This window comes from Coenobita brevimanus, chromosome 97 (assembly GCF_032717465.1).
Source record: "Coenobita brevimanus isolate Jiangsu-jjx chromosome 97, ASM3271746v2, whole genome shotgun sequence".
NCBI classification, from domain to species: Eukaryota; Metazoa; Arthropoda; class Malacostraca; order Decapoda; family Coenobitidae; genus Coenobita; species Coenobita brevimanus.
In genome coordinates, this window is record NC_137050.1 from 18,070,604 (window position 1) to 18,096,274 (window position 25,671).

Sequence of the window (25,671 nt, forward strand, 5' to 3'; positions counted from 1 at the left end):
CTCAGTGCAGCCAGTGATTGAATACATGTCTTTTATCTAGTATTCTAACCACGGGGGATCAACTGGCTAACTCTGGCGGCTCTTTAATGTGTCAACACACTACCAAGTCCCACAAGGGCTGGATTATGGCAAAGACACAAGGATACAGGCCACCTAATCACTACCCCATCAATTTTCAAACCCTTGAAGGTCTTCCATCACTCTCTCTCTCTCCCTGTGTGTGTGTGTGTGTGTGTGTGTGTGTGTGTGTGTGTGTGTGTGTGTGTGTGTGTGTGTGTGTGTGTGTGTGTGTGTGTGTGTGTGTGTGTGTGTGTGTGTGTGTGTGTGTGTGTGTGTGTGTGTGTGTTTCACATGGCCTTGACTCACTACCCGCCAAGCTATATGAATTGGCTTCATGTGCAAACATCAATCCATCCATCAAAAACTCACCCTGGCTAAAACAATGAAATTGTTAGGGTAATGTTAAATACATAACTAATAATCTTTACACTGTACAGTACCTGTTATTCTCCAAAGCTCTGCTTTAGTTAGATGAGGCAAGGAAAACCGCTGGCTATCTACTCGCGCCATTTCCTCATCAATCAGGGCAGTTAGTTTGTTCAGCACCCGCTGGCCCAATGGCAGCATAGCATACATTCCATTACTCCTTAAGCTGGTTATTCCCAGATCAACCAATAGCTGTAGATATTACACTTTATCTATAATACCAAAAATGGTGACTAATTTACATTTCATACATGATACTGAGAACTATCTATTACCTACTGTCAGAGGTGAATGCTACAAAAGAAGTATGTGCACAAACTAGCAATCATGACAATCTCAAACATCATAAACCATACCCAGTATTAAACTTTAGTAAATTATGCTACATTAATATGCTAACCATAAGGAAAGTTATAGTACATAAGCTAGTTATTTCACCATAATCATTTTTTTAAACTTAAGTAGGAAATGAATCCTACTTTATATTCAGTCCACTTTCTCTACTACAGTGCCTCTACATCTCTCTCTCTCTCTTTGCATGAATGCATGCAACTATGTTGACTTTTTCCAAAGTAACAGTAAAGAGGAACAAAATGATCTGATAACTGGTTATACACTGAAAAAAAAAAAAAAAAAAAAAAAAAAAAAAAAAAAAATACCTCATCTAGACTGTACTGAGTAGTGTATTACATTTGATTTTTATATCTACTATTGGTCTTCAAATCTAGCATTGCAGTAACTACTCGCTGTTGATACCTGCAAGTGATACTATGCCCTTTCACCTTAACTTGGCCAACAATTTTATCCTTTTGCAACATATTTCATGCAGCTCAGTGGTAGAAAAAGACAACAATGCAGCTCTACAGCCGTTCCACAGCACTTTCTTGTAACCAGCATCAGAAACTTGTTAATCTCTTGTTATAACTCAGCATTCAAGATGGAGAAGGAAGAAAGGAATACGAGGTGTGTTCAGAAAGTATCCGGCCTTATTTTTTCTCAACAACCAGTTGGAGGATAGGGGCAGGGTTTTGTGTAGCACAGTGCAGGACCTTCATATGCATGTGTGATTAATACCAGCCACCAAGAGTGACTCAGTGGCTGTCAGTCAGCCTGTGTTCATGGTCTTGCACCTTACACTTGTTGTGTTCCCTTGCTCATCATGATGACCAGAAAGTCGAACAACATTACTACATAAAATTTTGCCCAAAACTAGGTGATACCCAAGTTGAAACTATCAGGAAGATCCAGCAAGTTTTGGGGAATGAAGTCATGGAAGTAACTCAAATAATAGAATGGTGCAATCACTTCAAAACTGGCCGATGTCAGTCAAGCGATCCACACCTTGGAAGGGCATCAACAGGCAGGAGTGCTGAAAATATGAAGAAAGTCTGCAATTTGATCATGAGAAATCGTTGGTTGATGGGCTGAGAAACAGCTAATGCATTTGGAATCAGTGATGGATCAGCATACAAAGTTTTAACAGATGATATGGGCATGTGAAGAGTTGCCTCCAAGTTCATTACAAAACTCCTTTCATGTGAAAAATGAGCTCTGCGGATAAACACTGCTCCAGACATGCTGGAGTGTCCAAATCAAGATCCAGACTTTTGGAAGACTGTGTTTACTGGAGATGAGACTTGGTGTAAAAGTAAGACCTAGAAAGCGAAGCACTGTCGTCCCAATGGAAGCATGCAGGGTCGCCTCAGCCCCCCCAAAAAAACACGATGTTTGCAGCAAGGTGAAATATACGTTGACACTTTTTTTTCGACTACCGTGGCGTTGTACATTGTAAATTCACACCAAGTCAGACTGTCAACAAACATTACTACATCTGCATTATCCATCATCTTTATGACGCAGTCTGGCATAAGAGATTAGACCTTTGGAAAGTGTCAAGTGAAGCTGCACCATGACAACACCTCTGCCTATTCTTCTCAACTGATTCAGGAATTTTTGGCTGAGCACGACATCCCGCAGGTCTGACAGACTCCCTGCTCACTGGACATGGCTTTGTGCAACTTTTGGTTATTCCCTAAACTCAAAACTCCACTGAAGGGTTCTCCATTTGAGACAAGAGATGAGATCATGATGTATGCACCAAAGCACCAGCTATAGATACCAAAAACCGACTTTGAAAAATGTTCCTGGCAGTGATATGAACGCTGGGCTACACGAGTCAAGTCAGAAGGGGCCTACTTTGAGGGATATTAGTGTCCCAGCTCAACAGGTTAACCATTTATTTTTTTTACAGCCTAAGGTCACATACTTTCCTATCCACTTGTACGCTGATGATTCCACCCTTCACCTTTCCATTTGGTTTCCGCAGCGTCCATCTCAGTAGTTACTTCAACAAACAAGGGATGAAGCTATGGCACACCTAATGTCTGACTTGGCTCATATCTCTGACTGGGGTACAAATAATCTTGTTGTTTTTAATGCATCAATGACTCAGTTTTTACACCTATCAACCCATCTAAATCTTCCACAGGAGTACCCACTAATGTTTAATAATATCCAGCTCAAGCCTGCATCATCCTTGAACATGCTTGGGGTTTCATTCACTTGGGACTTATCTTGGAAAGATCATACTGCATCTCTTGTAAAATCTGCTTCCAGGAGATTAGGTGTGCTTAGCTGACTCTGTTGCTTCTTTACCCCTGCACAGTTGTTGACTTTATACACGGGTTTTATTCTCTCGTTTAGAGTACAACTCTCACGTGTGGGGAGGCTCCCTACATACAGCTCTTCCCAATAGGGTGGAGTCAAAGGCTTTTTGTCTCATCAACTCTCCTCCTCTTACTGGCTCCCTTCAACCTCTGTCTCTTCACCGCACTGTTGCCTCTTTATCTCTTTTCTATTGCTACTTCAATGGTCACTGCTCTTCTGAACTGTCTGCTTGCATCCCTCCACCTCTACAACGAGTGCATAGCACCCGCCTAGCAACAAACTCCCATCCCTTTTCTCTCCAACTCTCTGCTGCAAGAGTTAACTGTTACTCCTAGTCCTTCATTGATGCAACAGGTCAACTCTGGAACTGTCTCCCTCTGTCTGTATTTCCTACTTCCTATGATCTCCAGTCCTTCAAATGCAGTGTGTCCAGGCATCTTGAAATGAACGGATCTTTTGAGGGAACCATTTTGTGGGCTCAGCCTTTGGTTCCTTCTTCCTCACATAAAAAAAAAAAAAAAAAGATAATAAACAACTAGTACCAAGCCATAATATGGCTATATGGCACTAAGGCAAAAGGGAGTGGGGGAAAATAATTATAGTAAATGTATGATGTGTGAAGCAGTAAGAAAACTGATATACTGGAAACAGAAACAGTGGGAGAATCACCTAGAAAATCAGTAAGTTGTGGAGGCAAATGTAAGAAGGGGAAAGCTATAAAATGGTGTTGGAATGTGGACAAGCACTAAAAAAAATGTGACATAGTTATGAGGTAGTTACAAAGAGAACAGAGGGGTTGAGGATCATGACACATCAAATGACCATGAGTGAGGAAGATATGACAAGTGAAGATGAGTAAGGATGGTCTCCCATCGATGATCAAGGATGGGATGATGTGTGCTAAGGAAGAACTGGGGATTTAACAAAATGAAGATTCTTGTTAACCTGCACGTCCCATGAGGATTGCTAACATTCATGGAAAAGACAGGATTGAAAAGGAAAACAATCAAGAACAGGAATAGGGCATTAGGACCTAGGGAAGAGAGCAAACAGAATGTGCCCGTGAGTCAACTTCTTCATTACCAGTAAACCCAGTATGGAGAGGACCCCAGCAGACGTGAACTGACTTTTTCTGAACAGAAATACAGAACAACCACTCCCGCATTTGAGTGATCAGAGGATGAGAAGACGGCGAGGTGTATAGATCTCTTCCACGTGACATCATGAGTCATGTGACTTTTGTTTATAGCGCCATAATGGATGGCAAATTGTCAGACGTATAGAGAGAGAGAATTGCAGAATCCACAATGATATTCTACTGTTGTGCCTTTGACTGTAAGGCAAGGTAGAAAACTGGAAGTGGGTTACACTTCTACCAGTTTCTAGCCAATAAGGAAAGGCGACAGAACTGAATACCCGGTAGTTGCCATGAAGAAGGAGAATTGGCAGCCAACGGCCTACTCCTGTCTCTGTAGCAAGCATTTCATATCAGGTGAGCCGATGATTTGTGAGCAGATATGGGCATATTTACCATTCTTAGCAGCTGTAGGTGTCATGGGATATCCCAATTATGTTAATATCGCAGAGCAAAAGACGCACACAGCCATGTGTGCAAGTGGGAAAGAAGAGGGAGGGTCCATGTCACAGGTCTTGTTTTGTTTTTGTTCCACAGTTTCACCCAAACCAAATCGGACATAGCAGTGATGATCAAGAATGTTAGATGCATAAATAAAACCAATTAAATAACGGGTTTTTAACAATAGTACAGTACAGAACATTGTTCAACATTTCAGTATGAAACTCTTATATACCACTGTGAGCCTGTGTGCTAAACAGTGTTTCAATTACAACTGATGCATAATTACTAGTACTACTATTTATAATTTTCTATTTTATTTAGAAATGAATGTTGCTCCACAGAAGCAAAACTGTTGAATATATACATGCTCCAGTTGAATATACATTTTTCACTTAGTACAAAAATAATTACATCCATCCATTATCCAATCCTACATTGCCCCATGAGGAGCATAGGAGCCTGAGGCTAGGCAGTTGGTCCCGACATTTAAGATGAGAGTGAGAAATAAAAGAATAAATAATGTACTTATATCAACAGCCCTCTATATTTATCTTTTACCAGGTATGTAGCTACTAAGATTTTTTTGTTGATATAAAATGTAAAATCATTAAAACTATATTGTTGAAGTCTTTTAGTTTTATGTTGTGGTAGCCTACTCATCAGCATGAAATAAATTACCTTAATTTAAATCTGTGGCCGTGTTATGTTTCAGTTGTAATGTAAAAGTTAACTTCAAGAGTAATTTTGACAGTTTTGGCATATTCTATAAATCATGAATTTTATGTAAAACTACTTTAAACATACAGTATATAGGCTGTGTGTATGTATCTAGACCTCTGATTATGGAAATTTCCAAAGTAAATTTTTTGGCAAATTTCCAAAATTACAACCAACTCACCCTAAAGCTTAAAATTTCCATTATTTAATGTTTTATAGTGTGATTAATTTGAATATGATATTTATTTCTGTTGGAAATTACTTTTTTTTAATTCCAAACCAAACTAACCCAACCAGCCCAACCTAACCTAACCTAACTTAGGACCTAACTTGAAGATTAAGAAGAAAGGATAACTGAAGTAGGCCAATAGGCCCATGCTAGACAAATTCCATAAGAATGTGACTAATTTACCCTCCCTACAATAGCCCATACAGGCCCATGCTAGGCAGCTCTCACAGAGTGTGACTACAAGAATGACAAATTTTGTTTGCATCCCATACCTGTCATATGCTTATCTAGCCTATGCTTGAAACTTTCTAAATAGGGGGTGCAACTAGGGTATCTTACTGGAAAACCTATTCCATTCATTAACTACTCGTTTTGTCAAAAGTTCCTTCCCCAATGGCCCCACGTCAATAATTTACTGATTACCAACACGTTTTACAAGTACCATATGTCAGTTTCAGCTATCTACATTGTGCATATACAATTTGACATGTCTGTTTACCTTGAAGAATGTCCCGGTGAACTTTGATGGAGTGTTTACCAAATAATAGTGATTGAGATCACCATATCAGAGATCTGGTTTCAGTCCTCAATCCTTGAAACTGGTGAATTTTTCCTGAGAAATGGTGTAAGGATCTAGCCCCAAACACTTGATCTTGTTCCTGTACAGATCTCAGTGGCACCAATTCAGATCTGCATATATCTGACAGTTTCATCTCTGACAGTGCTGTCTGGACAGCCATTACTGCGAGGAGTTTGCTGTCCAATATGGAGTCGTAAACAATATCACGTGATTTCTGTGACGTCACAGGAAAAGGTCTATAAGGAAGTGAGCGTGCTGACAGACTCACAGATGTTAACAAATGGGGAGAAAGAGAACTCAGGAAGAAACGTCAGAGCATAAAGAATAGCATGCAGTTCTGCAGTGAGAATATATGCAACAGAAAGAAGTGTACTTTGGAGGGAGGGATCAGGAAACACAATGGCAAACCTGACATCATGGCAAAAAATTTGGAGCCGTCAGTAAGGATATGTGTGGCAGAAGAGTGACAGGATGCATGTTCAAGAAAAAGGGAGCAAGGAGTGTCTGGAGGAAGAAGAGACTTAGAACAAGGGAGAAATGTAGGGCTGACCACAGCAAGAGGCAGAAGCCAAGGTACGAAGGACACTGGACGATGTTGAAAAATAGAACTAGGAAAGGTAAAATCAAAAGACTGAAGAAGGATGGGGGCCCAAAGGAGGAACGGAAGAAGTTGTGAGACAGAATGAAACGAGCATTGGAGAGAGGTGGGAGGGCAGGGTCATGTATTAGTGCAGTAGAGCCCCAGGTTCCATGCCTAACAGGGACCATGAAAAGTGCCGTCAAAGTTGATTCTGCCAAAGTTGGGCACTGCCCTTATGACAAATTAGCTAATAGGGACAGGGCTCATAAGAAAACTTTCCCCTTTTGTGTATTTCCTACTTTAAATGTCCTAAAGTTACCTGAAATGTTGTTATTAACACATAAAATCATAAATAAAAAAACATTAGAGTAACAATAAAACATAAAAACATCATAAAATACCCCGTGACGCAGCGAACTCAGGGGCTGACGCAATGTTATGTTTCTTTACAACTGTATCATCAAATAGGCGGGCTTGATATAGCATTTCGGGGCCTGACACACTAATGCCTTCCTGGATCCTCCTATTCAACCACTGTAACAAATAATGTTCAACCACTAGCATAACTGAGCTGTACTCGGTCACTGTTTTTGCTGATCTACCTCTGATGTCTGGTTCAAAATACTTCTTCACAAGGGCTAAATTTGCTTTAAGTTCACTCAGCTGTTTTCTCATACTACGCACAGTCAACTATGGCACATTATACATTTTGCATATTTCAGAGTTACGAGCACCTTTCTCCATTTCTGCCACAATTTTATTTTTAACTTGTCATCATACTTGCGTTTTTACACCCCCCTTGTGGTAGTCACACTTGGCCTTCCCTTTACCTCCTACTGTTCCACGTTCACTACTTCTGACATAATTTCCACTATCACCCAGTCCACCTCTGGCTCCGCTTGAAACACAAGATGACATATTTCCGTCAATTACTAATCAAGGACGCGAGAATGTAACACTCAACTTGCGGACACTGAACACATGCGGGAAACAGGCTGAAACTGAATGCTGGGGCTGGCGTCGCCGTGGTGAGAATCTGAAACTGGTGGTGCCAGAGGGTGTGAAAGTGCAATTTCTAGTCGTGAATCTGCAATCATGGGAACATTTGATGGCTGCCACAAAAGTGCATTTCGCCAATATGGATGCCGCGAAATCTGGTGCCCTACTGTATGAAATTAAAGATGTCCATAGGACCTAATTGTGAGAAAAGAAAGGTAATGAGGGAGGGGGGGGGGATGCCTGATTAACACACAGACTTCCAATGGAAGCTGACTAAAAAGCACCAATTGCTAAATGAAGACCAGCATGATGAACTGAATCTAACTTTGAAAGAGAGTGAGCAGTGGCAGAAGAATAGACCTGGCAACCATGATTGAGTTTAGAAAGAACAAGGACAGAATGGAGATGAAATATGGCACAATCAGCAACCCATGAAAGACAAGAGAGTGTTAGCAGCAAATGAAGACGATGAAGAGCAGAAGACTTAAAGGAAGAAACATTCGCATTCCAGTTTAATCGGGAGTCAAAAATCTATCTATTAATCTATTGCCAGATGCCTTAATCCCCTTAAGGGGTGGCCACAAACAAATCGCCTCCACGTCACCCTGTCCCCCGCCATTTCACTGCCCTGCTCCTAACTCACATCCCCCTCTCTCATACAGTTTAATCAGGAGTCAAAAATCTATCTATCTATCTATTGCCAGATGCCTTAATCCCGTAAGGGGTGGCCACAAACAAATCGCCTCCACGTCACCCTGTCCCCCGCCATTTCACTGCCCTGCTCCTAACTCACATCCCCCTCTCTCATACAGTATACCTCTCCACTCCATCCCTCCATCTCATCCTTGGCCTCCCCCTCCCCCTCTCCCCCTCCACCTCACTCACATACACTTTCCTCATCAGTCTCTTGCTCTCCATTCTCTCCACATGGCCAAACCAACTCAGCGTGTTTCTCCTAACGCTTCGTATCACATCCACACCACAACACTCCGTCACATCCTCATTTGTCAATCTGTTTCTCCATGTGACTCCACAGGCTCCTCTCAAATAACTCAATTCCACAGCTCTCACTCTTGACTTGTGTCCCTCCAACAGCGTCCATGCTTCACGTCCATACGTTAGAGTTGGTGTCACAATACTGTCATGTAGTAACTTTTTCACTTCCATGCTCACTTCCCTGTTTCTTATCACTGCTTTCAAGGAACCAGCAACCTTTCTTCCTTGATGTACTCTTTCAAGCACTACACCCTCCAAACTTCCATCCTTACTCATCACATTACCCAAGTACTTAAACGTACTCACATTTTCCATTTCCTCATCATCCAACCTCAATGTACATTCACTGACTTCACTTCTCTCAAAGACCATAACTTTACTCTTCCCTACATTCACCTTTAGATTCCGTTTCTTATACACTCTCCCAAACTCATCCACCAAGCCTTGCAGCTCCCCTTCGTCTTCACTTAATAACATAGTATCATCTGGAGAAAGAAACACTGATGTGAGACTTAGCGTGTACTGACGTTTCACCTGATGGCTTCCTCAGAATACAATTGCTGAATACATACAACATTTCCTGTATATACAGCACAAGGTAGTGGGGGTGTGAGGGGAGGGTGAGGTATTGGCTATGGGTGGTAGGGGGGGCCGGTAGGGTAAGGAAGGTGAGGTTCCAGGGGAAAAGGATTACAGATCACGGCACAAAGACGAAAAGAAACAAGGGGCAGGTGAAGTGGGAAATCCTTAGGAAGAGGGAAGGAATGTTGGGTAAGGAAATACGGGTCACAAGGGTAAAAAGATTACCGATCCCAGCACACGTGTGTGTGTGTGTGTGTGTGTGTGTGTGTGTGTGAGGGAACCAAAGGCTAGCAGCCCGCAAACAATTCCTTCCAAGAAAAAAACAAAAACAGCACAAAAGTGAGCCAAACTCAAGATCTGTTCATTTTGAGATGCCCGGACACACTGCATTTGAATGACTGGAGATCATAGGAAGTAGGAAATACAGACAGAGGAAGACAGTTCCAGAGTTGACCTGTTGCATAAATGAAGGACTGGGAGTAACAGTTAACTGTTGCATTAGAGAGTTGGACAGATAAAGGATGAGAGTTTATCGCTAGACGGGTGCTACGTGCTCCTCATAGAGGTAGACGGATGCAAGCAGAGAGTTCAGAGGAGCAGTGACCATGAAAGTAGCGACAGAAAAGAGATAAAGAGGCAACAATGCGGTGAAGAGACAGAGGTTGAAGGGAGCCAGTAAGAGGTGGAGAGTTAATGAGACGAAAAGCCTTTGACTCCACCCTATTGAGAACAGCTGTACGTGCGGAGCCTCCCCACACATGAGAGTTGTACTCTACACAGGGGCGAATAAAACCCGTGTATAAAGTCAACAACTGTGCAGGGGTAAAGAAGGTTCAGAGTTGGATAAGCACACCCAATCTCTTGGAAGCTAATTTTACAAGAGATGTAATAAGTTCTTTCCAAGATAAGTCCTGAGTGAATGAAATCCCAAGCATGTTCAAAGATGAAGCAGGCTTGAGCTGGATATTATTAAACATAAGTGGGTACTCCTGTGGAAGACTTTGTCAGGTTGATAGGTGTAAAAACTGAGTCTTTGATGCATTAAAAACAATAAGATTATTTGTACCCCAGTCAGAGATACGAACCAAGTCAGACATTAGGTGTGCCATAGCCTCATCCTTGTTTGCTGAAGTAACTGCTAGGATGGACGTTGCGGGAACCAAATGGAAAGGTGAAGGGTGGAATCATCAGTGTACGAGTGGATAGGGTTAGATGTACAGCTTAGAAGGTCATTTATGAATAAAAGGAAGAGAGTTGGTGATAGGACAGAGCCCAGAGGAACACCACTGTTGATAGATCTAGGAGAAGAATGATGGCCATCTACAATAGCAGCTGTAGAATGACCAGAAAGGAAGCTGTAGATGAAGGCACAGATAGAAGGATAGAAACCGTAAGAGGGTACTTTGGAAATCAAAGATTTATGCCGGACTCGATCGAAAGCCTTTGAGATGTCAAGTGCAATGGCAAAGCTTTCGCCAAAGTCCCGAAAGGAGGATGACCAGGAGTCTGAAAGGTAGGTGAGAAGATCGCCAGTGAAGCGTCCTGAAGGAACCCATACTGACAATCAGAAAGAAGGTTGTGATAGGAAAGATGTTTTAAAAATTTTTTGTTAAGAATGGACTCGAAAACTTTTGAGACACAGGATGTTAAAGCAATTGGACAACAGTTAGGCTGTGGAGATTCTTGTCCAAATGTCAATGGAGGACAGGAACAGTTATCAGTCCTTAGTAGAGGTGCTGGAGAACAGATATGGGACCATGTACCGGACTTAGGTTTACAGAGCAAGATTCCAGACCCGCGTACAGGCTCGAGGCAAATCCCTACAGCTGCTTGTTCATGACATGGAGTATGGCATACAAGGCATACCCTGGAGCAGCACCTAATCTGCAGGCTATTCTTCTGAGGGACCAGTTCATCGATGCTCTTGATAGTGCAGAGTTGAAAGTGCAAGTGAAGCAGGCACAATCTAGATGCATGCAACAAGCACTAGCCAGGGCTCTAGAATGAGTCCTACATCAGGTCCAGTACGTCCACATTTCAGGCAGGTCGTAGTGCTGGATTCAAAGCAAGAAAGGGGCAGGTACGTGAAGTGGAAAAATTTGAAGGAAGTTGCTGGTACTGTGAAAAGCCAGGACATAGGAAAGAAGGTTGCTACAAGTGGAAGAAGGAACAGGAGAAGACTGTAGGAGGTTGCTGGTTCTGCAGGAAGCTGGGACACAGGAAGGATGACTATTACAAATGGAAGAAGGAACAAGAACAGAGCAGTGCAAGGAAATCTACAATTGTAACAAAAGCATGTTGGACATGTAGTGAGGTGGGACATTTCAGTTCTGAGTGTCCAAACTAGAAAAAGGAGGATAAGGAGAAGGCTGCAGAAGACCAGAAAGTAGCAGAAAACTAGTGGAGGCTGGTGTTATGGGGCACCCACCAGCTGGCTTTTCTCAAGTAGCCCCACCACCGAGAAAAATGCAAGAGAACTGCAATCATCAGTGTGCCAGTGGACGGAAGAAAAAACAGAAAGAAGTGTTCCTGGTGACTGATTCAGCCTCACAGCAGATTTTTGTGAGGCCAGATGTGTTACAGCATTGGCATCTGCCGCAGTCATCAGAACAATTGTCTGATATAACTGGGCACTGAAGGGACCCCTGGATGTCCAGATTGAAGTGGCAGGGCAAGAGGCCACGCTTCCAGTCTATGTTGCTGAGAATGAGGATCCTTGCCTTCTTGGTCTGGACTATCTGATGTCCATGGGATGTAAGCTGGACTTCTGCTCCATGAAGCTGAAGGTTCGAGGAAAGTCAGTTCCTGTCACGGCAGTGGGATGTACCAATTCTGGCGGTGAGGTGACAGTGCTCCGCACTACAGTGATACACCAAGATCAGAACTATTGCTCCAGTGCAAGGTGAGTGGCTCTTTTGACAGCTTTCAAGCATAGGTGGAGCCTGATGTATGCTGCAAGACAAAGACCAGAACGATGGTGGGGAGAACTTTGATGGAAACAGGTGCAAGTGAGGTGCCAATTGTGGTGGCCAATTTCTCCCATGAGCCACAAAAGATCAACAAGGGAGAAATTGTGGGACTGTGCCAGGCAGTGGACCCTGAGTGGCATCTGAGGAGGACCTATAAAAGAAGTTAGAAGATAGGTATCTGCCAGATCACTTACAAGACCTACTTTCAAGGAGTTACCAATGCCTAAACTCACAAGTGCTGAAGTTAAGGCAGCTGCTGACAAAGTTTGGTGATGTCTTTTCCACCAGAGACCTAGACCTGGGGTGCACTGATCTGGTGGAGCATTGTATAAACACTGGGGATCACCATCAGATTAACCCAAGGCATCCAGCATATATTTCCGCCTACCCTTCTCCTAGCCGGGCATTTCAGAGAAAATCACCTTTTTTTAAATCTTAATATCTCAGCTAATACCTAACCAAAAACATAAAACTAAGTGTCATAATACTCACCAATCCTTTGACTTGAAGCTAATGGCCACAGACTGTTTGTGAAGTGCGTGTAGTCAGAGAGAGAGAGAGAGAGAGAGAGAGAGAGAGAGAGAGAGAGAGAGGGGGGAATTTGTGCTATTTTTGGTGTTTTTTGCCCATGTCCATATGCATGGTTGAGGTGCAGTGGCACAACTATGGCTTATACTAGTCATCCATAATAAAAACACTTCCAGAAGTCCACAATCAACCACAAACGCCACTTCCTTGTAGGTTTTTCAAAAGTGTGGTGTGAGTGCAGTTATTATACCAACGACCTTAAGGCAGGCTGGCTCAGCTCACAAACAGCTCATCACCATGCCACCATACCTCCACCAGCGCCTTATACCACACACACACACACACGGAGATGTATGTTTGGTTGACCTTGTCGCTTAGTTCTAGCACCGCTGTGCCACTAGAAGCCTGGGCAATACTACAACTACTACTACTATCCCACCAATACTACTACTACTACTATCCCATCAATACTACTACTACTACTACTACTACTACTATCCCATCAATACTACTACTACTACTACTACTACTACTATCACTACTACTACATAAAACCTAAATATCATCATCATCATCATCATCCAGACCTCCTTTCCCACCTTAGGGCAGAGTGAGGAGTAGCAACATCCAGACAGCCCAACTTTGCTCAATCCAATGGGCCACGCTTCCATTCACTCATCATTCAAGCCCCCGGAATCCTGGCTCTATCTGATTTGCCAAAAACATTTACCACATTCTGTAGCTTCACATAAATGTATCCAGCAGAGTCAATCCAGATGTTGTCACATTAAAAAGCAGTGCCAAATCCCTGATCATGTACTTCTCATAATATTCATCTAGCCAGCTTGATCTCTTGTCAGTCCCCTAGCCTCACCAACTTCCATAACTCTCTTCCTCACACACTCATCCACCATTTCCCTCAACCTTCTCCTTGGCCTACCTCGCCTCTTCCCTCCTTCAAATTCGCTCAGATATAACTTACCACTCTACTATTATCCACTCTCTCTACATGACCATACCATCTCAGTGCACTCTCTTCGATTCTGCTGTCCAAAGACTTCCTCACTCCACATCTTTCACAAATCACATTATTTTGTATCCTATCCACTCTCTGTACTCCACATACATTCCTCAGCAGTCCCATCTCCGTGGCTCTCACTCTTGACTTTTCTTTTTCATGCCACACCATAGCCTCATCCATATGTTAAAGTTGGCACTAACACTCCCTCATGTAAGCCTTGTGCAGCTGCAACACTCAAGTCTCTGTTTCTTATCAAGGCCTTCATTGCACCAACTACTGTACTTTCCTTCCTTGTGTCACTTTACTTTCCACTTCTTTTGCACATTTTCCTCTTTTCTATCACTGTACCCAGGTATTTGAAGTCTCTCACCAATTCCAATCTCTCTCCATTCACTGTAACATTGCACTGGGAGTCACCTTCTCTCTCAGTAACCATTACTTTACTCTCTTCTACATTTACTCTCACGGCACGATGCTCACAGACATCAGCAAAACTCTGCACTAGTCCATCAAGTCCTTGTCCGGTATTTGGAAGTAGCACTGCATCATCAGCATGCAAAAAATTTGAGATATTCCATCCATCACCATTCACTACTAACATCATCCCCTTCTCCATTACTCGTGCTTTTTACTTCTCTCATCACCCCATCCATACATATACTGAACAACCATGGGGACGTCACACAACCTTGTATCATGAACCATTCACTTGGATGCCCAGTTACTCTTACACATTCTTCACGACCATCATAAAAACACTAGACGGCACCTAGCAGCCTACCATCTACACCATACCTTCCACATTCTCTGTCTACTTTGTCGTATGCTTTTGCCAGATCCATGAATGCCATAAACACTTTGCAGTCCTTCTCACAAACCTTCTCCACTATCTGTCTTGCTGCAAATATTTGATCCACAATACCTCTGCCATTCCTACAGCCACCCAGTTCTTCACTCACTAGGACTTCTGATATCTCTCTTACTTCTTCTATAATAATTCTCCCATATAGCTTCCCTAACACACTCAATAACTTATGTCATGGTAATTCTTGCACTCACTCTGCTCACCTTTATTTCTGTAGGGGTACAGTCACAGCCTTTTTCCACAATGCTGGCAGTTTCACTCATCCATGCCTTCTTACACATCTCCAACAAACACTTCATTCTGCTCTCTCCACTACACTTAATCATCTCTGCATACACCTCATCAACACCATATGCTTTCCCATTTTTCAGCCGTTCACAGCGTTCTTCACCTGTACGAGTGTCACGTTTCCTATCACTGCATTCTTTCTCTGCACACCCCCCAAAGCAGTTCTGCTCTCTCTATTCCCACTCATTAGGCTTTCAAAATAATCTTTCCATCTGGTCCTTAATTCATCCCTATGGGTTAATAATCTACCACTTACATCCTTCACACATTCACATTTCTTTCCGCTGTCACTTCTACATTTCCGCACCTCTTTCCAGAATAACTTCCTATATCCAGAATAATTTGCATTCATTTTTCTTTCTAGATCATCATTTACCTCCTCCTTTTTCCTCTTCACCAGTCTCTTTACATGCTTCTTGCTATCAATATATAGTGGAGTCTCTTTTATCCGAAATTCTTTTAACCGCAATATGCCATTACCCATAAGTTTTTCTAAAACGTTCTCATTTCGATTAACCACAAAAATCTGAAAGCTATCCGAAAATTCAAACACGGCGGGATTGTTTCGCGCCACTAGTGTTAGTTTACAGTTGCTCCGCTAGTCACTAGAGCGAGTGTTGGTTGCACCAGCCCCCTCAGTTTATTTAAGTGAAGATTTATTTAAGTTGACAGTTTCATTACAGTTACAAAAGTGCAGTGCATACGTAGTTACTTCAGTGTATTAAGTGTTTTGGTGATGGTTGAGGGGCTTTTGGGGTGCTGGACTAGACATCGCCAGAAATGGGTGATAGGTGAGTACAATACTCTTCCTTTGTATCCTACATATTATTACAGTATCTTTTATCCGAGAAAATCGATTAAACGAAACTTTTAAGGTCCTATGATTTTCGGATAAAAGAGACTCCACTGTATTCAGTTCTTATTTCAACTGAACCCCTGTCCTGTAACCACTCTAGCTACTTCTTCCTCTTTTCCTCCACTGCTCTCTTAACCTCTTCATCCCATCATGCCACACTTTCTTCTTTGTTGTTACTCTTGCCACACCACACACTGCTTTAGCATTTCTAACTAAGCAATCCCTATATGCATTCCACAGACTGTCCAGATCCATTTCATTCCAATTCACTGATTCTAACCCCTTCCTTACTTTGGACCTGTATTCATCTGCCAATTCTTTGAACCTCAGCTTCTCAACTTTCAGTCTTTCTCCCTGACTGCTCCTCTCTCTCCTAGTCCACCTCACTTCTCTCAGATTGATCTTGCATACCATAATCATATGATCTGACAGACCTCCACATCGTCCTCTTACAGCCCTTGTATCAGCAACCATTCCCAGCATCACCCTCTCTATGAGCACGTAATCAATCAAGCTCCTTTCAGCAAGATCCCCATTCCCTCTATACCATGAATATTTATGTACACTTTTGTTTGAAATATGAGTTACAAATGCACAACCTCCTTTCCAGACACATATCCTTCAGTTGCTTCCCATTATCATTTTCCCCTGGTACTCCATTACAACCCATTATGTTATCCTCAGGACCAGTGCCTACTCTTCCATTCATATTGCACATTCGTTTCGTTTCGTTTTCGTTTTTAAAGGCTCCAACATGCTTGCATGTGTCGGCCTTGGTCATCTAATGGCGGCTCTCCACGCTGAACGATCCATTGCAGCCTCCCTGTTCAGTCCCTTAACCCTAAGGTCACACTTAATGACCTCGTCCCATGTCTTTCTCGGTCTACCCCTCATAACCCCACCCCCAATATTAACACTTCACACCTTCCACACCCAATTATCATCCCCCATCCTCTCCACATGTCCAAACCACCTCAATCTACCTCTCCTCATCACAACACCAATACACTCCAGTCCCATCCTACCTCTCAACTCTTCCATCGTAAACCCAACCCCTCCAGGCCTTGGATGCAGGGAGGCACTGCACATCCACCTAATCATTGTCATTTCTGTACGTCTGAGCCGGCGAATATCTTCCTCCTTCACTGCCCAGGTCTCACTACCATACACCATTACACTCCTAACACATGCTGCATGCATTACGATCACTTTATAGCTCCTGGGCATTTCTCCCACTACTTCATCCAGCTCATGCCAAAACCTCTTTCTCTCCCATACTCCTGTCCTCACACGGTGCATACGCTACAATCACCGCCACTTTCATCTTGTCAAACTTGAACTTGACTTACATACACCTCAAGGTGACACATTTGTAATCTCTCATTCCACTCTGCCACACCTCATTCATCAACAGAGCAACTCTTTCCTTGCATCACCTCACCCATTCATGTCTGATCTTACACATTTCACACCCTCCGACTCCTCCACTTCACACCCTTTCATCTTTGTTTCACACAATGCCATCATGGCATATCTCGCACTCTTGAACACATTCACCATTTCCACCCTCTTGCTCTTCTCATTCATACCTCTCACATTCAACATGGCTATGCGAATCTGCCCATTTAGTTGGGACCCTGGGCAGGTACTGTGCCCTCTGAGGCTCTCCGAAACACTTCCCATGATTTATTTTAAATAGGGGGATCTGGGGGACACTTAACCCAGCCAAAAACCTAGGTTATATGGTTACCATTCAGTGTAGTAAATGGTTTCCTGGGCACAGTAAACCATTTGGCTCGTTACTTGGTGTAGAAACCATTAGGCATCCCTACACTGAGTGGATGATGGGAACCCCTATCTAACACACATATTGTGAACAAAATACAGGTATACCCAGGTTTAACAATGCAATTGGTTAAGTTAACAACCCATCGTTAGGCGGGGTATTGTATCTTGGGGTAGATTTAACATGTAATGGAGAGGGATGCGTTCTTGAGCCTTGGGTTTCCCCCCTCCAAGGGATGCATTCTTGAGCCTTGGGTTCTCCTCCCCCCCCAACCAAGTCCCAAACCCACCCAAATGAGTCCAAAAACAAGTTTAAAGCCAATCTAGGTAGCCTAACAGCTGTAAAAGATGCTAATCTAAGCTTGACACCTGTAAATAACTCACTAAACCATTGAATAAAATCTGAAATTTGGCAAATACAAGTCTAGGAAAAATCAAGCTTAGTAAACTGTACCCCAAAATGACAATGTTTGCCCCAACTATGGCTAAAACACATAAATCTAGGTCTAAAAACAATTTATAAATCAACCAAACCCACAATTTTTGTCTAAAATATCAAAAGCGGTAAAAAAAATCAAAACCTATCGTCAAACCAGGGTATGGCCATCGTTAGGTGGAGTATGGTGGTATTTCTACCCCCCATTGCTAAGCTGGGGTATCACATCTATGGGTATCATACATCATGGTATACCTGTAGTTATCCACTTACTACCCATAATCCACTGTATTTTCCACTACAGCAGAATTTATTTCCTGTGATCTGCACTTTCTTATAACAACAAATATGTATAAACATGAAAACTTTCAATAAAAAATAAGGCACTGATTTCATCATGAAACAAACTTTCTACTTCCATTATTGACATAAATATACACAGAGCACTGGTGCAAGGCTTGCTCTACGACACTTCCTCCTCCCTCCCTCCTCCACCTCCTCCCTTTCTCCACTCCACTATATTTCCCACTACTGCATAAAATTTTTTTTTCTGTGATTTGTAATTTTACATCATAACAAATATGTACACAAATGAAAACTTTCAATAAAAAATGGGGCACCGATTTCATCACGACACAAATATTCTGCTTCCATTATTCACACCAAAATACAGAGGGCGCTGGTGCGAGGCTTGCCCTATGGCGCTTCCTCCTCCTTCCCTCCTCCATCTCCTCCCCTTCTCCATTCCTTACCTCCTCTACCATCTCCTCATCCATGCCAATATCCCCCTCTCTAGGATCATCAATATCCTCTGAACCATTCCCATCATCAGAAGTAGCAGATGAATGTACAGGAGGAAACGATGGGCGCGCAGTGGAGGACTCACGTGATCCATCCTCCTCATCTAACGCATAAATATCAACACTACACGTGTTATGGTGAGGTCGCTTTCCTCAGAGGAAGTAATTTTCCCCAATCACAATTGGCGATAATGTCGCCTCGAGTTCTCTTCCTATCGCATCATCACTAAGGCCTTTTCTCTTCTGGCCTTTGGACTTCATTGGTGATGAAGTCGGCAGCTGAGGGTGCACAGCTGAGGATCCAGAAACTAGGAAAACTTTTGCGTATGTCTATCCATTAGAGGTAGGCAGGTAACTGAAATATGACTCGGATGCATGCAGGAGCGTTGCCAGATGCTGTGTGTGGTGGAAATAACCCACAGAATATTCAAACAATGCCGCGAAACACTAGCTCATGTATATGTGCCACCTGGACGTCCCTGGGCCGTCATGTATACATGACACCCAGACGCCATGGGTTATAAAGCCTGCACGAAGGATGGCACCAGCCCAACAGCAAGAAATGGAGAATCTCCAAAGTTAAGGAGTGATAGAAAAGTCCAGCAGTCCTTGGGCATCAGTAGTGGTTCTGGGAAGAAAGAAGGATGGCTTGGTAAGGTGCTGTGTGGATTATCAAGCCCTGAATGAAGTGACAGCAAAGGATGCATACCCCTTGCCAAGGACTGATAACACACTGGATGCTCTGTCTGGTGCCAAGTGATTCTCCACTCTAGATATGAAAGCTGGCTATCATCAGGTCAAGGTTGTGGAGAAAGACAAGGCGATAACAGCTATTTCACACGGGCGAGGTTTATGGCAGTTTAAAGTGATGCCATTTGGCCTATGCAATGCCCCAGCTACTTTTGAGTGTCTCATGGATCGCACACTGAAAGCTTCTCAATGTTTTTTTACCGTTACGCGTCAGAGTTGCCAGTTGGCCTGCTATTTGTGATTGGAGGTATTTTGCAAGTTATGCTTTAAATATTATGCTCTTTTTCTTTATAATGTTTTATTAATATGATAGTTTGTTCATTCATTCATATTCATTCATCATCCAATCCTATGTTGCACTATGAGAAGTATTGGAACCCAGGGTAAGGCAAGTTGAGCCTGACATTTAAGACCAGAGCGACCAGCCTTACTCATCCCTGAGTGGCTTAACATGAGCAATAAACCCCAACCACCCCTTGGATATAAACCTCCATGGGCTCAATCCAACTGGAGCGCCTTAATTACTCAATATACCACCAGGCGCAACAATTCAGTTATATGGTTACCACCCAGAGTAGTAATTTTTTTTCTTTTATGTGTCTGACTCTGGGCATAGGCTTCACAGCCTGCTCTCAAGGCCCAGTAGTCCTCCTACATACCTTACACCTTTCTACATGTCACCACTTCGGCGCTAACACCCACCGTCCACATTGAATACATGCTAGGACTGTCTCATACAGAACTGGTGTGTTGGTATTAGCAGGGGTATTTTTACGACATGTCGGCGGATCTTCTGGTAGATCAGTAAAGTCTGATTTCAAGCAATTCAAATCCTTATACTGTTCCCTGCACCAGCGGGGATTTGAACCTGGGTTCTGTAGGACTGCAGGCCACCTCTCTACTGAATGAGCCACCACCTCCCACAAATGGTTTCCTGGTGTACAGGAAACCATTTGGCTTGAAACTCACAGTGTAGAGTCACCAGTAGGCAGAAGGAAGAGGAAAGAATGAGGGAAAGAATGAAAGAAGAGGAAGTGTAAAGTCTCCCATAGGCAGAAGGATGAGGAAAGAATGAAGGAAAGAAAGATGGAAGAGGAAGGATGGAAGAAAGGAAAGGGCAGACATCCAAAGCAGCACTACACGTTATTTTATCTCTGTTTGTATGCTAAATAATGTTTGTTGAATTATGCAATTTGTATGCTAAATAATTTAGTGTTATGCAGTGTAAGAAAACTCTGGATATTTTAGATGTCTCCGAGTTGGTAACTGTTGCTCCCTCATGAATGCACAAGAACTCTGGAGAAGTAGTAGATCCCTCTAGAATATAGAAAGCTTATATAAGGATGGGGAAGAGACTAGAGCAGTTTCTGTAAGTTTCAGTTCAGTTTGAGTGTAGTTCAGTGTCAGTGCAGTTAGCGAGGATTGTACTGTATATCTCTGGTACTTGTGAGAACGGTGAAGTGTAGTTGGCAGGCATTAAGCACAATTATTTGGAAAATAAAGACAGTGAACTTAAGAATTCAGCATTTATTTGCTATACCTCAGCTGATCTTGTTGATGCACACCAAAAGGCGGACCATACACTAGGTAACGTCCTTTCTATACTGAACTAATGCCGTTTTTTTTGGCCTGTGGCAGTGTTGGATGGGGACGTACCAATATTCTGATGAAGAATTACAATGGGGGGTGTAACAAAAACCTCATCCTCACCGAGACTTGTAGGAGGTAGACATACACAATAGAGTAAGCTGTTCAGTGCTCCCACTGGTCTTGCTTGCATCAGTGCATAAACTGTACCTGTACAGTGATTTTAGTGAATTTCCTCGTACTGGCCAAAATGACACCACCCTAGCTGTAGTAGTAGTACTACATAGTAGTAGTGGTATAGTGTTCCTCCTCGTAACATAGGGTTTGGGTGGAGTCACCCCCTCCCTACACTATTGCCATGTTTCCTAACCCTACGATGTATAACGCCTGTGGTTTGTGTAGTAGGAATGATACATAAACATAACTCATACTAATATAACTGTAATGAAAGTGCTGACATGTATCAAGGAAGAATAAAACTATTCTGCATACTATATTATACGATAATAGAGAAACGTGGCATAAAAATTTGGCAGTGTTGCTCTAAAAATATTCTAATTATTATTTACTTCCCCAACACTTCTAACATTGCTAATTAATTTAGCAAGTATAATTGCAAGAAAATTTGAAGGGATAAAAGTGGGAAGAGGCGATCCTTTCATAATTAAAATAAATATATCAAACAGCTCTGGGGTGGCAGCACTCACGCGACACGTGTTTGTGTGTACGCTGTGGGAGGTCACCAACCCCCTACAGGATTTAGGCCTATTGGGGAAACCTCTATAAAAAAAACGCGCCGTGACTTTTACCTCAAGGGTGGTGCGGAAATAAAGTCAAAATTATAATCCATACATAAAAATGGAAGTAAAAAACCATGGATGACACATAACAAAATCTAGCGAGAGAGAGAGAGAGAGAGAGAGAGAGAAATAATAATAATAATAATAATAATAATAAAACTTTATTTCCACTAAACAGTGGGTATTCTTATACATTATACAGTAGTACAGCATACAGTATGAAAGTTCTATACACAATATAATACAAGTTGATACATATGGTGGAGAATAGTGACAGAGAGGTAAATGGTTTAAAAGGTGTGGGGACACTTAGGTTAAAAATAGATCAATTAAGGGATTTAGGAACGAAGGCAGTGGGAAGGATTAAGACAGATGGGATTGTAAGATTAGGGAGTTTGAGCAATAGGGTAGAATGTATGCTCTCAATAAAAGTATAGCAATTATCAACGGCTAATTATTATACAGGTGTTGATGGTGGGGGTCTATATTTATAGGAGGTGTTGGTGGTGGAGGTATAGCGGGTGTTGTTGATGGGGGTGTTGTTGGGGGTAGGGGTATAGGGGGTGTTGGTGGCAGGGGTATAGGGGGTATTAGAAAAACGGAGATCACAAGAGGGAAACAGTGTCAAGGTCATCGCTGATGGAGAGGTCAGCTCGGAAACGTGGCAACAGTGCAGGGAGGGGGTGACTCCACCAAAACCCTACGTTTCGATCTGTCAGACTATAGCAATAGTAGTAATTGCAGAAGTAGCAGAATGTACAGGCAGTAGTATATGGCAGTAATAATGATCGTAGTAGTAGTATTACAGTAGGTGTAGCCCCAGGTTCATCTGAAATGTCAACCTGGTTAACTGCAGGCTTATGCTGCCTTTCTCCTGCAGCCCATCATCTTATATTCAAGGGACAGGGAAGCAGCTGACAGATGTTCACATAACAAAGCTGTTGAGATGCCCAGCTATACTGGTGCCACCACATGAAGGCATCCCTCTCCAGTACCTCTTATACTATATACAGTATCTGTAATGTGTTTAGTGTTACCTTTTGGGATATGGACATGGCTTCATCACTTTTCTTAACTGCACCTTTCGGCATCACATTCAATGGTTTAAATATATTTGACAGTCTATGCTGATGGCTATGTCGACAGCTGAAGATACTGGCACATACTCTACGACTCATGACATACAGGCTTCTTCCAGCCATTGCTTGTGATGCAATACCCAGACTTGTCCAGTATCTTGAATTTGTTGCCAGCATGACCTGCAACTTTTTCAATGATGAATCCTGCAAAGCAGAGAGGTGTAAAGGTGGAGAAAGGTGGTACGGTACACATCAAATTATCTCAAACTGAGAGTTACATGCCATAATTTGCAGTGACTGAGATCATCATGTTCATATTACCCTTCATGCACTATGAGCTTCATCAAACACTGCATACAGTAGTAGGTCTTAAACTTTTAATGGTTGTGCCCCCAAAGCAACTGGTCCTCAGCTCAACACCCCCCACATCCTGTACTTCTCTCATATAACTCTACATTTTTCATCATCATCATCACCATCATCATCCGGACCTCCTTTCCCACCCAAGGGCAGGGTGAGAAGTAGCAGTGTCCAGAAAGCACAAACTTGTCCAATCCAAATAGGCTACACTTCCATTCACTCATCATTTCATTAAAAATAGAAATATTCATTTGGATACAAAAAAAAACACATACCGTACAGGCATACACTATATGACAGCACTAATCCACTGGGCATGGTAAGACTTACTGCTAAAGAAACGGCAATAAAGTAAATAAATACCGTTTTCTAATTTCAGTAATTTTTAGTTCCAGTTCTGCTTTTCTTTGGACATTGGTTGCTAAGCTGTTATTTTCGTACAGACGTCCTTTTTCTCACGAGTATTTTTTGAGTCCAAGGAATGGCTTTGGTTCTAGTTAACACGTACCATCCCAGGCATTTTCGCAATTTTATACCCACCCAATCCCGTACCAAAAAAACGGGAAAAAATTTTATTGCATAAAACAATCCAAAAGGACTTATAAATCATGGAAAAGCAAAAAAATGTACCCTTTATAACAGAAATAAGTGCAGGATGGCCGTCCATTGTGTATCTACCCCAGTTTCCCAAGCCGTGAACTGCGTTTTCCCACCCAGCTGGGCGGGATGAGAGAGAATGGGGGAATCCCCATTCTCAATATCCTTCTCCACTGGCTCATATTCCACCCCAGAAGAGTTGTCCAGGTCTTCCTCTTCTATAGAATCACTAAATGAAGGAACAGAAGGTCCATGTGACAGTTTCAACCACCTCCTCCAACTCAATGAGGCGGAAAAAATGGCGTGACTTCCACGACATTCTAATTCTGTGACAGACAGTGGCACACTGATGTCACCCAGCCATGCAGAACCAAACTTAGTGCTACAAGTGGTTGTGCACAATGTTGCCAATACACTAAGCTATGGTACTCCTTAGCAAAAAATTAGCTAGATTGAAGCAGTTAGAGACCCGCTACAGCACTTAAATTTTGCTGTCAGCACCATCATGTCACTGGGATTACTCAAGACGTTTTGTACTGTCGGCACCATGTCGACGGTGGGATTGTACGGGTATACCTTTAGAAGTAACCAATGTTACCGATTTTCATTATATTACGTCCCTGAACTATTCTAACCAAGACTTACCTTTTAAGCCTAGTGTGAGTTGGGGGGAGCTAATTTTGTAGGGGTCGTCATGTAGTGGCTTAGGTTAGGCTATCTCTCAGTAGCAGATGAATGTCGTGCCATATTGGCTGGTGCATGCGTTTGCACTTGGTCTATGTCAGGCCCTGGGTTAGGTTAAGTTAGTTTAATGCAGAATAGTGTGTTTTCAATTGATTTTGATCTTGATTTGGGGGGATTAACCCACTTTTGGAAATCTTACTCAAAATTACAAAAGGGTGAATTTTCCCCCAAAATGGTCAAAACTAATTAAAACAAGGTATTTTGCATTGGAAACCATAAAAATAATAAAGAAAACGTTGGTTACTTCTAAAAATTTACCGTATACCATTGTAGGGAGGTCGTCTTTTTAGTCGCTCCTCGTAACTAAAGTTCCTTAGTCCTGGGACCATCTTCGAGGCTCTGCGCAACACATTTTCCACTGCCTTGATGTCTTTTTTTTTCTTGAATGGTGACCAGACCAATTGAGCATATTCCAGGTCCTGAGGATGCACAATTGATTTGAAGAGAGTTCTAAATGTTGACACATCCAGGTGTTCGAATGATCTCCATATCATTCCCATAATTCTGTTGGTCTTATTCACTTTCTCCTGAATGTGATCCCCAAATGTCAGTCGCCCATCGATCAATACTCTTAGGTCCTTCTCCTTCAGGGTTCTTTCCACTACAATTTCACCTTCACCTTCCCTCTTCATGTAATATTTTGTATCTCTTGTTTGCAAGCCACCATGTAGCTTCATACATTTACATTTCTGTGGGTGGAATGGCATTAACCATTTTCTGGACCATTCCAGCAGGGTATTTAAGTATTCTTGGAGAATGTCCCTGTCCTCCTCGGTCTTTATTTCATGATA

At 42.5% G+C, this 25,671-nt stretch overlaps 1 protein-coding gene across 1 annotated transcript in view; it reads right to left on the reverse strand.

Moving 5' to 3' along the window:
* ProRS-m (prolyl-tRNA synthetase 2-like protein, mitochondrial) overlaps positions 1-25,671 on the reverse strand; it is a 147,087-nt gene that overhangs the window by 120,214 nt on the left and 1,202 nt on the right. Inside the window, exons 2-3 of the mRNA XM_080283504.1 lie at positions 23,138-23,383; positions 501-678 (exon numbers count right to left, since the gene is read on the reverse strand). Of these exons, the coding sequence (XP_080139630.1) occupies positions 501-678; positions 23,138-23,356 (397 nt within the window). The 5' untranslated portion in view covers positions 23,357-23,383. The remainder of the gene's footprint in view (positions 1-500; positions 679-23,137; positions 23,384-25,671) is intronic.